Source organism: Pseudopodoces humilis, chromosome 6 (assembly GCF_049639895.1).
Source record: "Pseudopodoces humilis isolate 2021_Gansu_Grassland_sample_001 chromosome 6, ASM4963989v1, whole genome shotgun sequence".
Lineage (NCBI taxonomy): Eukaryota > Metazoa > Chordata > Aves > Passeriformes > Paridae > Pseudopodoces > Pseudopodoces humilis.
The window spans coordinates 31,839,559-31,853,677 of record NC_142205.1 but is presented as its reverse complement, the minus strand read 5'-3'; the positions used below and the strand labels follow the sequence as shown (position 1 = coordinate 31,853,677).

The following is a 14,119-nucleotide window of genomic DNA, read 5'->3' as shown; positions in this document are numbered from 1 at the left end:
TGGTGTCATTCATGACCACAAGTTAACAAAGAGTGCAGTTTATTGGAGCAACAGGCAACCTAACGGATTCTTTTCAGATTGTCAGTGATAAATTCAGTAGATCTACATAATCTATGAGAGAGTACAGCACTATGTATAAGTGTTTCCAGGTATGTTCTGGTGCTGGTGGAAATCTTGCCAGAGTTGACCCTGCTTTAGGGAGGGGAGAGGAACAAGCCCATCAACTTGTCTGCATGGTGGTCACATTCTCATCCTCTGCCATGGAGGATTTCAAACACTTTTGGGAGAAGTGGAGACTGTAGTCAGGTGTCCTGTTACTGTCATCATGAACAGCGGGGTGGTGCAGCCACTTTATATATAAAGGAGGGATATGATAGAGACTACAAAGGCTGTGGGTCATGCCCAGGGTGCATGTAATATCACTGCCTCTTCCATCTGGCCAGTTGCAGAGCTAAGGTAAGATTAATAACTCCTCACCTCCATCACCAGGCCATCATGCCCACTGTAGCCCCTCCAGCACCCACCTCATGGCATACCTCAGGAAATCCCTTTACCACATGTGCCACAGTGTATCTCATGGGTGCAGGCGTCATTCCTGCAATTGGCTACTCATTGTAGCCTAGCTTTGGTTTTGTTTTGCTCTGTTTTAAGGACCATTGCAAAAGCTGCACAATAATTTTCCATTAAATGACTAAGATGAATTAAGACCAGAACTTATTAAATCTAAGGGAAGAGCAAACTCTGACAGGAGTTTTTCTCAGTAAAATAACTAAGAACTCAAGGAACATCCCTATGCCCCATTACTCTGAAGAAGATTTAAGAAAGTCTTGTCACTCATTTACAACATATAACCTTGCAAATGCTTGTAAATCACAACCTACAAGAAGAGGCCTGTTTAAATTTTCAACAGGAACATGGGCAAGAATCTGCCCAGAACTGAAATTTCAATGAGTTAAAATAGACCAACCCTCTCTCACAGAACATTTTTATAAGAGGGAGACAGGATTGCTCCTATCCAGCAGGCAGTCATCTGGGAATTCATCTACAATGTTTAAAACTGCGTCCTCTGCATCCCTTTTGAACCTGCATTTCCCGAGTCTGTCACAACTGTACTACTTGGCTATAAAACGGCATACAGTGCTTTAAAGTGGATTCTTTTCAATTTCAGGTGGTAAGGCCAATGCAGGAGAAAAAGGACAATAGTAATTTGAGGGGAAAAGGATATAATTGAAGTTAAAATTAATCTGCAAAAGCTATCAGATCCTAAACAAATAAAGACACATATAAAGCATGATACAATCTAGGAAACAGTATTTAATTTAAAAAAAACCCACAAGTACAAAATGCCTCTGGCAGTGATCATCAATTTACCACCGTTGTTTTTGCTACACAATTTTAAGAGTTTCAAGTCTTGTTTTGCAAGCACCTATTGTAATTTCATATTCTGTCTTCCACCGGTCTTAAAAAGACAAGTTGAAATATCAGCAAAAATGTTTTGCAGTTTTGTAAGTCTGTTTCACAAAATTCAGAGTCAAGAGATACAACTTAACCATTTGTTAACATATTTTAGCTAAACTTTGTAATTGATTCAGTGGAATTAGCGTTTTGAAGTGAAATTTCCCCACAAATCTAGGTTTTCACACAGATTATATGTGATACGCACAGAGCCAACCCATTCTTATTTAAGGCTAAAAAGAGGAAAGCAGACTGTTCAGAATGCAGATTTCCTTTTGCACTGGCTCTTATAGCCCCAAATATAAAATATACCCTTAGGGAGCTGCAGAAAAAGACACTTTGGAAGACTGGTCCCTTAGGCACTCAGCTTCAAGGTCAGAATACAAAATTTCTTCTGAAACAGCTACCATGCTGATATAATTGTTTTCTGTAATAACACATACACAAAGTTATTAAATTATCAGGAAAAACTAACTGTACTCTGTTGAGATGAAGAATGAAAGTTTCTATTTTTCCATTTCCAACAGTACTCTAAACATGCTTTGTAACTGTATGCAAAAATATGAAATGGCTGTTTTCCAGAGTTTATGCCCAAAAGTGTAAAAATAGTTTAGGTTAGTTTATAACCTAAACTTTAAGAACTTGAGTTAAGAGGAAAGGTATGATGACACTACTATATTACCATCACTGACATTCTAAATCTTGTTTGTACAATATGAAACCAAATGATTTACAAGAACTCTTTCCTCTGCCCCAAGTGAAATGTAGCACCAAATAGCTCCAATAAACAATCTGATCTTTCTCCAGTCTCCCCTTCCACATTTTTTGCGATACTCAGAGCACTACTTTCAAAGCTGCTTCAGCTTTGCAGTTTTACACAGCCATACTATGTTTTACTTCTAACAACAGACATATATCTAACTTTGAGACACTTTGTTGTGCCACACACAGCAGTGAACAGTTATTCAGGTTTAAAAGTGGTATTTCGTACTAATATTGCATATAAAATGCAGGTAAAAAACATTAACTGAAAAACTATTTTAGGAAGGGAAATAAAATTCTTTGGTGAGCATAGAGACAATACACGGAATCTGTTTCTTTGCATTAAAATCTTGATGAGTTGAGCAGGACTCATACTCTGCCACTCTGCGATTAACACGAGTTAAAATCTGCATGAGTTCAAGTTTCTTTGCATGTTCCTTCAGCATTTTACAAAGTGACTGAATAAACCATGAGCCTTCAGCTGAATTCCTCCAGGAGTAATAGCCTGTGGAAGAGAGCAATGTCCAAGTGATCAGAAGGAGCAGCCTTTGATATGGGACAGGTCAGCAATTAGGAGAACAATGCATTGTTTCCAATAGCAACCAATATTTTAAAATAAAAACTCTAAACCACCAACAACATTTAGATTTTATAACCTCCACAAATGCCAACTAATTTTTTTTTCTAATCCTGTCATCTTTTATAATCTAAGAAAACCTTAAGTAGGAAGAAAATCAAAAGGCAGGAAAATTATCTTCTGCTGCAGCAATCTTTGTCATTAATCACTTACTACTTTTCATGGGGTACACAAATACAAAGAAGAGGTGACAGTACAGATGGAAAATGGGTTTCAATGTTTCACAAATATGTGCAAAATAAAAGACTGAACCTACTTCTGTTAAGTGGAAATGTAAAGGACGTATGAAGGGCTTTGCCACCAATTTTGCTTAAGGAAGCAATGCAAATACAGTTGATAGACAAATAATATGCTGGTACTTATCATCCACTTCTGCACATCTGATTGCGTTGTTCTCTCAGAATTATATCTTTTCCTCTTGCTATAAATTGTTTGCACAACTCCAATTAACTGAATTTCCATCAGATGAACCTTTGAGGGTTTGCTAGTGAGAAGGATATATTCAGGGCTTGGTAGGGGTTTTGTAGGAACTGAGAATGGCAACTACCTCAAAAAGAAATTAAGTCAAATCTTAAAAAGTGACTGAGGGAAGTAAATATGTATTTCCATGAAAGAGTGTATTGTCTGGCTGAGCAGGAGTTAATTTTCCTACAGCAGCCCTCACAGTGCCGTGCTCTTCATTGGGAGCTGGAAATGTGCTGGTAACCCCAGTGCCTTGGCTACTGCTGGGCAGTGCTGCCTCCCCAACATTCCCCCCACCAAGGGGCTGGGACTGGGCAAGATCCTGGGAGGAGACAACCAGGACAGCTGACCCAAACTGACCAAAGGGACATTCCACACAAGTCACCCACTGACTGGGTCCAACTCCAAGCTGTAATTTATAGCATGAATACAGGCTGACATGGATACAGTCCTTACCTGGAGCTGTAGAATAGGCATACAGGAAGTCTGCCTCTACAGGTATTTTCTGACACATTGTTTCTTCTGATCCACTGTCTGTCTCAATACCAGAATCTAATTCTGTCCCTCTACAAGCCTATTTGGTAGAAAGAAGAACAAAAAATAATATTAAAATAGAAAAATAAAGGCAGTGATCATTATAAAAACATTGATGTGTTGTGTTTTAAAAATTATAATATCATGATTAAAAAATGGCAAAAGTAACAAGAATTTATGTGTCACATTTCCATTACACAGACTCAGAAGGAAAGTAGTAACATTTATTTAAATCAGCTACACAGTTTGGGTAAGATAGATATTCATTCAGAAGTTTCTGAATTCTGCAGAATTCAGAAATTCATTAAATTATTACCTAAGACTCTTTTTAATACATAGAATTAATGCAATGTCAGCTGTTATAAATACAGCCTACCTAATGGGGAAAATTGTGCCATTTTAGACTTGAAGAGAATCTTACTCTGAAAGTAATTATATTCAAATCTACTTTAGAAAGGATAAACTTTTTGCACTAATAATTAGTGGGAAAAGGTATTTTTTTTTTTTAAACTATCTGGCTGATTTGATGATCATTGTTCAGCTGTACATCACCTGAATGAAAAAGAGCTTGGGTTTTCCTGCTAAACTTCTGCACCTGTCACCTCTGAAAAGGCTTGTCAGTACTTTCAATTCAAGAGGCCCATCTGTACCATAGATCAATCCTTCGTCGCCATGGCTCAGCAACACGCAAACAAAACTGCTCCGCTTGCTGTGATCTTCTTCAGACACTTGAAAGAAAAAAGAGAATTAACTTCCTGTATTCTCTAAAAGTTGGGAGCATTTGATCCTTCCTACGTCACAGAAGTCTTTAAGAACTAATTTGCATGTTTAGAAACCTCCAAAGAGTCTTCACTTCTGAACAGAAGAAGCCTGCCTACTTTACTTCAGGAGGTTGGGCACAGGAAACCTCAAATTAAGGGCCAACCCTACCCATTGCAAGTCACAGAGCTAGGCCAGGAATACTGTAAGGAGACAAAAAGGGTACTCCCACAGTGTCTCAAAGTCTGAATGATACACCTCATTCATGCAATAATGGTCAGTCTTCTGATTTGGGATTGGACTCATGGAATATCCTCAGTTTTGGGGAATAATGGAGAAGTCCTACCTCTTTTTCCATCTGGGGATGCTTCAACTACTTGGATTACATGGAAACTAAATGCAGCATCACAGTTGTTGCTGCTCCTGCAGTACTAGCACTACACTTCTCTCTCTCACTTTTTACCTGTGGTGAGGTCTAGAAGGATTTTTGAATCCTCTTGATTTTGTCCTTATAGTTATTTAAGCTTTATATAAAGTGTTTGTAGTTTTACACTTTTTTTACATCTTGTGGTAGACAAAATTTATATTCTTCAATGTCTTTTGTTGCCTGACATTGTGGAAAATGTACTTGAGGACCAAGATGATTTTTTCAAATTTATGAAAAGATACAAACAAGATTAAAAAAGAAGGATCCAAAAGAAATTATTAGTGGTAACTCAAAAAGATGCAAGAGTTTGTAGATGAAAAATTAAAACAGTCCCTAAATCTGAACTCTTACTGTTTAGTGCTTAATAAAACACTAAATTTCTGTTCTGGACAAAATTAATAGTTTCAGCTTTACTCAAGTGATGTACACTCAGGCATTTCTACAATTTATGGACAAGCACTGCATCTAGAAGAGTCACATTTTCAGCTACTGTCAACAGACTAGCTGCAACAATACTAATGAATTAACCATGCCTGGAAACATTTTCTGGCATACACATTAACTGGCATTAAAGAATCTACATCTATATGAGAAAACACTTTCATTCAAAAAACAAACAATACAAAAACCAACAAAAACCAAACACAAAAACCAAGACCAGGATTGCTGCAGGCTAACTGCTGTTGGGAATAATCACTGGAACGCTTTCACTGTTTAACAGTCTGGGAGGGCACTAGTGGGCAAAAGTCCCAGTCATGGCAGAGAACCTTCCAACAGTTAACTAGAATGGCCTGTGTTCCAGGCATCATTTAATGTACAGGTCTAGTGTCCTGGGGTGACTTTATGATACTGGTATCCCCAATCGTCTGGTTTATGTTATATATTAAGTTCTGCACCTTTAAGACTGGCTTTGAGAGCAAGAGAGGGGGAAGAAGAAGCGCGCAGTTTGTGTTAAGGAAAAACATCACTCCCACACATCCCGCTCCTGGACTGTGGTGTCTGCAGCACGGACAGACAGCGGGACAGAGCTTCTCTCTGGCTTTTAGTTAGTTCTAGCTAGCTGAGGCAGAGGAGTTCCCTGGACCTTTGTTTGGTTTTTTTTCCCAATTTTCTTGTATCTGTGCAAGCCTGCTCTGGACTGAACACCCAGCCAAACCCCGGGAGCTCACGCCTGTGGCCCACCGGGGCCTGGGCCTCGGCACTTTCCAGCGACGGAGGGACTGATAAAAACCTGAGCGAGCCGAGCTACACCACATAAAAAGGACTTTTCTTCCTAGACTTGCCATCCCATCAAACAGCAAGAAGTTTTATTATTTAATATTACTCAATTTCTGTTAAATAAACAGCTTTTTCCACTTCTCTCTAAAGAATTTTTTTTCTTTTCCCGGACCAGTTAGTGGGGAGGGGCATTTCCCTAGAAAAATCCCCATTTAGAGTTTTCCTTCCTAATTTGCCCTAAACTAAGACATCTAGATGAAGCCAAGTCCAAACAAAGCAGAACCACCAACAGAGTAGTATAAAGTAGTATAAAGTTCTCACTTGAGAGAAGGGTGTTTTGCTTCACAAGTTAAACAAAATGTGAGTTGTTTATGCATATACCATATATCAGTCCATATACCTGTAGTTCTGGTCCCTCAGTCTGAACCCCTCTTTGGGCCACACCACTAAGCATTAAGCACAGAACCCCTCTACCCAATCTAGCAGTTTTCTTTCAAACTCACAGAGCTTCAGTGATCCCAGGGTCAGAATATAAATCAGTCTGCTTATAAGTTTCAGCCTTTTTTCCATCCTTCTTTAGAAGATGAGAAAGGATATGGAGACAACAGTCATGGCACAAAAGATGGAGAGACAGCTAAGATGAATAAACATAGAAACTATGATATACACGTCATCCTTAACAATAAATCACCAGAAGGTGTAAAATGTCATCTAAAAGAACACAGAAAGAAGAGATGTGAGGGCTAGAGATGTATTTGGAAACAGTGGATGACTTAATGCACACACTAAACATATAATAACTTACCATTTTTTAATAGTTTAAAAATGTCCCCACATGAAAGATCATTGTTGATCTTTATTTTATATCCCAACTTCATAAAAACTTCTCTGACACTTGCAGCATCTGCATCTGTACCTGAACGGGGCAACATCCCTATACATAAAAGAAATGTGTTATTTTTTATATTATATAGATGGCACGATCTGATTGAGACAAATTCTTTTATTGTTTATAGCTGTATCTGTCTGAAATACTCCATTATTGCAGATCCTCTCCAGCAGAGAAAACATTTCACTGTTACATGGGCACACCATCTCCCGCCCTCTGTACCTGTAGTGTAGATTTATCTGCATCTTATTTTTATATCTACTTACCTATTTAAGGACATAAGAAGAATTTAATTTACAAAATATAAATCACAACTACAGACTTGTACTGCTGATCAATTTTCCTCCTCATTACTGCTATACCCTAATGTATTCCCTCTATGCATATTTGGAAGAATAGACTGAAATGAATCACACTCAATTAATTTTAAGAGTGCAATCAAAACTGGTCTGCACATTTAATTTTGAAGAATAACACACAGCACTAATTCATCTAAATTAAGGAAAAAGGTCAAAAACTTGTGAGTGGTACCAGTATGTCTGTGGAAGTTCTTATTGTTTATTATTACACATTCCCCCATCTCTGGATAATCCATTCTGTAACTGTAGTCTGGCAAAATTCCAGAGTCCATAGACTTGCTAGCAGGTAGGTTTTTTCTGTATAGAAACCAGACAAAAATTAGGTGTTAATTTCTAATCTCTCTTTTCAAAATAATGACAATAATAGGCTATTTTAGCAAGCCAAATGAAACTGGTATGGTTGTATTTGTAGTAACCTTATGTGGAACTTGCAGTAAGCTTGAAATTAAAAGAATCAAGGAAGAACAGTGTTTAAAATTGTAATGCCTCCACACAGGAGAATATGAAAACTATGAAAACTTAGTTTAAGGATGCCAGTTACTGTATCAACAAGAAATCAGTTGGGCTTTTTTACTATCATCTTTTGAAATCTATGTACCCGGAGGAAAGCTTAGCTCTGAGAAAGCTAATCTGTTCTCAATTCTGAACAAAAACTATTATCATTGAATTTTCACAAGAAAACATTCAAAACCTAAAAAGACGTGGCAGATGTGTGCTCCTTTTCTGCATAAGCAATAGTCACCAGCATGATGGTAAAGCTAGACTTTGGGGGAGATAGCTAACACAATAGCTAAGAGCCGTAAGTCTTCCTCAATATCTAAGGGCTAGCTGAGCATGCACCATTCTGAAATATGTCTCATACACAAGGATGACTGCAAGTCACTTGTCTTACTCCACATACAGCAGGCTGCACACCAGGATCTCCCCTTGAGCAGGGATGCTTCTCTTGGTTACTCCTAGAGGCTGAGAGATCCCTTGCCACAACAGCTTCTTGGTAAGTAATTGATAGCATGCTAAACTTTAAAATTTTAGCTAAGTGATAGAAAGAATTCATTGTTTACATAGAGTCCTTTAGACATAAACTGCTGACCAGACTTAAATTGAAGACTTAAACCAAAAGAACTTCACTTACCCTTTAAAACCTGGAATAGATTTTGCATCTGCCAGATCTTCCCCCAATTGTGGTCCATCTCCCTTGTCTGTCATTATTGCTTTCAATTATCAGCTTGAAAATGCAAGAAAATAGAAATATGACAGTTCACATAATAACTTTAATCTAGGCTATTAGTACACAAAAAAAGAGCATTTCTGAGTAATCCCTATACATATTTTAAAGAAGAACATGAAATATTTTTCTAAATTATTGCCTTCTCTGGGGAAAAAATGTAGATCCCTGTGACCAAAGCATTGAAAAGACCTACAAAAAGCAAAATAAGAGACAAACAAATTGAAAACAATCTTTAAAATATTGCAATGTCCCCACATGCATTAGAAATTAAGAAACAAAAGAAAAAAGTTATTAGTTATGTGCAAAGACTAAGATAGATTAGAAACCGGGTCATAGTAGTTTGAGAAATGAGTCATTTCTCTGCATTCCATTTGAAATGGAATCACTGCATCTCATTCCAACTGGTGTACGTGAAGGCAATTGCAATCGTAATAGAATAAAACCACAGAATAGAATAAAACAACGCAACTTTAAACATTTGATATAATGAACCCTATGCTGTGGGCTTTTTACTTTTATGAGAACACAGGATAATAAATTATAATGGATACTAAATCAGAAATCAATTTAAAGGCATTAAACCTCCCCCACAGTTATCCTGTGCATACTCCTGGAACATATTACCACAAGTTACATTAAACTCAAGTTTCAGAAAACAATTATGCATCATAAATTTAAACCACCAGATAGGACAAAGTAATAAATGCTTAGAAGTGCCAAGACCTCAAGGAGGTCAAACAAGGCATTACAAGGCAAGAATTTTGCAAAAACTTACTTCAGCAGATATATTTATGGTAAATAAGAAGGTATAAGTAACCAGACTGAGTAGCAAGATTTGCTGGTCAGATGTGATGAGGATTCTACTTAAGGCTTAAGTTCTTTGAGGCAAACTGTATTTGTCATCTTACATCATGATATTCTTATTGAGTCTCAACTTTGTATCTATACTCTTGTTAGTACAACAAACACCCATTTTTGTGGCAACAATTACTGATGCATCAGAAGCACGAATTTAGTTACGTGAAGCCCTCTTTCTTAACTTCTTTATAGGAAGACATTTACTTACATTTTTAGTGGCTTCAAAAGATCTTCAGTGTTACTCTGAATATTATTTTAGAGCACTGATGTAATTAAAACGTCTTCAACAAATTATTCCAGACTTGAAAACTGTATCATGTAATGCAGCGAATGGGAAATTTCCTGAAAATCAAATTACCAAAGTATTAAATAAGCTTGGTATTTTAGAAATAAAATGTTTAAAATTAACATTATGTTTTACGAATTTACTTTAAAGACAGTATAATGGGGTAAAAAGTAAATCTACAATGCAGAACTTGACTGCCTAGCACCTTGATCTGGATTTATTCATCCTAACTCGAAGTCTAACTACGAAAAGCACCCTGTGGGAAGAGAAAGGCAAGCAACTCCAAAGGGCACTGAAATACCCATGACCCATGGCATGACAGTGATCCAACCCTATACCCTTGGCAGAGAACATCAGCACTGCCAGCAAAGGCTGCTCTACAGTAACAACTGGTGTGTGCACCCAGCTCTAGCTGAAGAGCAGAGCTCCTGATCCCAAATAATTGGAAAGAATGGATTTCATTGACAAGGATGCTGTAAGTTCTCCTGCTCCAGCACTGCCCAGCTTCAGGAGTTTCTATGACTTTTTCAACCATCCCTACTACAATCATCCCTGGCTTTGGTTCTCAGCTTTTCTGAGCTCTCAGCCTGAGCAAAATTTGTAGGAAAACATCCAAGCAGACCTATCCACTATTCTGATGCAATTCATACTGTTCCTTCTCCTGGAGAAGAACTATGTGTAAGAGCACAACCCAGATCTTTCAGTGTGGCTGGGATTAATAAGAAAGACAGGGAAATTATTAACTTCCTTCTGCTCTTTGTCTGACAACAGTAATAAACAGCCACACCATATAAAATAGCACAGCATCAAGTGCCAACTCTATTCAACTTCAACAAAAGTTGAAGTTCTATTCAACTCTATTCAACTTATTATTTCAACAAAATCAACTTCTGCTAAATCCCAGGTGTTTACCCCAGCTGTTTGGCACCGTGAAGTTCTGCAGTGCCAGTGCTGCACGTACATGAAGGGTAGAGTGTAAACTAGTAAACATGTACCTACACAAGCTGTGGCCACCTCCTGTCTACCAACAGCTACCTGGAGAAAGACTCAGCCAAAGCATCGGGAAAGCAAACACCCTCTGGCCAGCAGATGAACCCCTGGAATCACGAGGGAGGGTAAGTGGCTCATTAGTCTGCCCTGGGCTCACATCAGCTGTGCTCCAACCAAACTGCTGAATCAAGCAAACTGCAGACCCAGCTGGCTGCCAGCACAGAATGCGTCTTACATGAATGTTAAGGCAGGATGTAAACACTAGGAGAGATCTTCAACATTTAAGTGACCTTAAAGTAAGACTTATCTCCTTTTGCAACTTTAAAATTTGAAGTTTTAAAACTGCTGTCCTTGATCCAGCGCCAAAGAAACAATGAAATTGGAAGAAGTGGCTAGCAAAAACTACAATTACAACAAAGTATATTAGTTTCTTTCTGAAAAATGTAAAACACAACTTGTAATATTATATCATAAAAATATTTCTTACTAGGGCCTCTGCAAGCCTAGCTCACAGCCTACACTTTCAATTGTTTAATGAAGTGTTGAAGCTTCCTGCACTCTACCTCATTACAACTGGAGCTTGTCTGAGAGACTTTACAGAAGCTATAAGAATTGCCTAGAAAAACTGGTTATAACATTTGAACTTCACATGGCATATCTTCAGGACAGAATCTGTAACTCACTTCTAATATCCATCAATTCCTGAGCACCCTCAGGCACCAAGTCACCTGCACTCGTTTAAAGAACAAAAGACACCCACAAAGAGATACCTCCTTTGTTACTAGGCACTCAAATGCGCATTTGAACCAGCAGGGTGTTTTGTGCTTTAAAGCAGAGGTCAGGAGGATGGTGATGATTCTAACAGGCTGCTAAGGATTGCCTCATCTTGCTTTAAGTAATGCAGTGATGCCATGCATTTCCCTCTGGAGGATGATCTCATCCTGGTGGGGGGAGGCGCAAGAAATCACATCAGTGCTTTAAAAATTTATTACAAATTTTTATTCTGCTCTTTGATATTATTTTCTTTGACAGCTTAGGTAAAACGAGGTTTCAAGTGTAAGGAAATATAAAAAACAAGTTCTAGAAAAGAGCAACATCATTTTTATAATCTAGCAAAATTTATTCTGTAGATTTTAGGAAGCTTATTTTATAATATTGTATCTGAAAAAATACAATTGAAAAAAAAAACGAGACAGCGACATCAAATATAAAGATGATCCTACAATGATCTTCACATATACTATGTGTATACTAAGCAGTAAGAAACAAAGTGGCTCAAAAAAGACCAAAGCTATGCTCTGCAAGCTACCAAAAAATAATCAATGTCTCTCTGTACAGCAATAAGAGCAAAAATATTTTTCCCCCTACATAAATGCAGTTGTTCCAATGCTTTTCTTTTGATGAGAAAATAATAAATAAAACAACTTTTTACTCCATTCCAGCCTGGATTTATTGATTCTTGGTGGACCTAACAAAAATAAATTCACATCATCATGTGTCACCTCTGCCATAAGAATCACCAGGCTTCTTTTTAAAGCCGTATTAAACTGAAATGAGAACCAACAAGTGAAATGAATGGTATAGTGATAAAAATAATACCAAAGCTTCTCAGACAGGAGAAAGCAAATAACTAAACTGCCTTTAGTCAGCTGGATCCTGAAATATGCAAACCACAGGAGACAACACATGTTCAGTATATATATGCTGCCACAAAGCAATGATTGTAGCATTACTAAAATACATGTTCAAAACAGACATCAGGATTGTAAAACATCTCCTTAAAGATTAGAAAAGAACAGTTTTCCACCTCACATGACTGCAAGAGAAAATGTTAAGCATTCAAAGAAGGTAATTTTTGTACATGAACATATACGTGACATATGATACTAATGCAGACATGCAAATTAAAATATTTCCACTCTACAATGTATAATGCTAAACAATAATTATCTGACTAACAACATAAGGAAAATATAGAAGCTGAGTATATGAAAAACCGAAAAACATTTGAAATATACCATTACATTTTCTGTGCGACACTATCCCCCTACTAAATACTGCTACAACAGATGGGAGCAGGCCCATACTGAGACAGCTCTTCCCATTACTTCTGGGCTGGATGTAGTTGCTGGAAAGCCCTGACACTGGGCCAGCATTCTGATCTCCCAAAAGCAAAGACTTCTAGGTACTCAGCATGAATCTGTAAAATCAGCTGAAATTACACCGAGTGTAGAGGGGACCCTTGGGTTATTAATTCACCTGCACCAATTAATCACATCACCACCGCTACAAGCAACAGCCGTATTAAGGGCAGGGTGTGTTGGTTTGAAAGCTACCACCTGACAAGCATATACCTGAAGGAGAGAACAATGAGATACAGGGTAAAAGACTTCAGCTGGCCAGCCCTATCCTTCAGACCATCAGGGGTCACACAGGACACAACACACCTTGGGCAGGGCCTTTTACAGGCTATCAAAAGTTAGTTACAGTGCCCGCCAGGACCCCAAGCATGCTTTTCGTCACTACAGACGAGGTTTAACACGCTTTGTATTAGGAATATGCAAATACAGACTCTGACCCCGTGTTTCCGGTTCGTTAATGGTCTACCGAGGGGTCACCAGAGAGCAGCTCAGAATTAAAGCGCTTTGCTTTTTTTTTTTTTCTCTCTGTTTCGGCAGCTTCTCCACCCAAACAGGCTGAAAGGGAACAAACTAGCGACCTTAAGCTTCATGAGAGCTATTACCTGAGGCCCCGCGCTGTGTCCCCGGCAGGGGGAAGCGGCGGGCGCTGGGATGGCCCGGCGGGCGTTCTCTCCCGCCCGGCCCGCGGACAAGGCCGTGGGCTCAGCCACCCCCACCACCGACCGACCGACCTACTGACCGACCGACCCCCGGGCCTGGGGGGCCGGGAGCGCCGCCGGCAGCCGGGGAAGCGGCTCTCTCCGCCGGGCCCGCCCCGGGAGAAACGCGGCCCCCCTCCCGCTCCCCGCAACCGATTTCCTCCAGGAGAGATGCGGCCACGCAGACCCAGAGAGCCATAGCCCGGTCCACCTCACCCCCTCCCCCCCGCTTTGTTCGGCCCCGCCACCACCCACCGGCTTCGCCGCCTGCTCGCCTCGCCCCGCCCCGCGTTCTCCCGAGCGTGGCTCAGCGGCGCGCCGCCCGGCGCCGAGACAGCCCCGCCGCTGGCCCCGCCCCGCGCAGGGCGAGCGGCCCGCCCCAATGGCGGCGGGGAGCGGGGCCTGACCGTGAGCGC

General features: G+C 39.5%; 1 protein-coding gene across 4 annotated transcripts; it reads right to left on the bottom strand.

Moving 5' to 3' along the window:
- Positions 1–1,294: 1,294 nt before the first annotated feature.
- CASP3 (caspase 3) lies at positions 1,295–14,062 on the bottom strand. 4 transcript variants are annotated; one of them, XM_014259261.2, is made up of 8 exons: positions 13,959–14,062; positions 9,797–9,930; positions 8,635–8,727; positions 7,675–7,799; positions 7,060–7,188; positions 4,403–4,578; positions 3,773–3,890; positions 1,295–2,722 (listed from the first exon to the last, which is right to left on the bottom strand). In XM_014259261.2, the coding sequence occupies exons 3-8, from the start codon at positions 8,706–8,708 to the stop codon at positions 2,496–2,498; spliced, it is 849 nt and encodes a 282-aa protein (XP_014114736.1). In that variant the 5' UTR covers positions 8,709–8,727; positions 9,797–9,930; positions 13,959–14,062; the 3' UTR covers positions 1,295–2,495. The 4 variants fall into 4 exon arrangements, with proteins under 4 accessions (XP_014114736.1, XP_005517714.1, XP_087912995.1 ...); XM_005517657.3 differs by having other exon boundaries at positions 13,955–14,036; XM_088056869.1 differs by lacking the exon at positions 13,959–14,062 and adding an exon at positions 13,608–13,770.
- Positions 14,063–14,119: the final 57 nt, after the last annotated feature.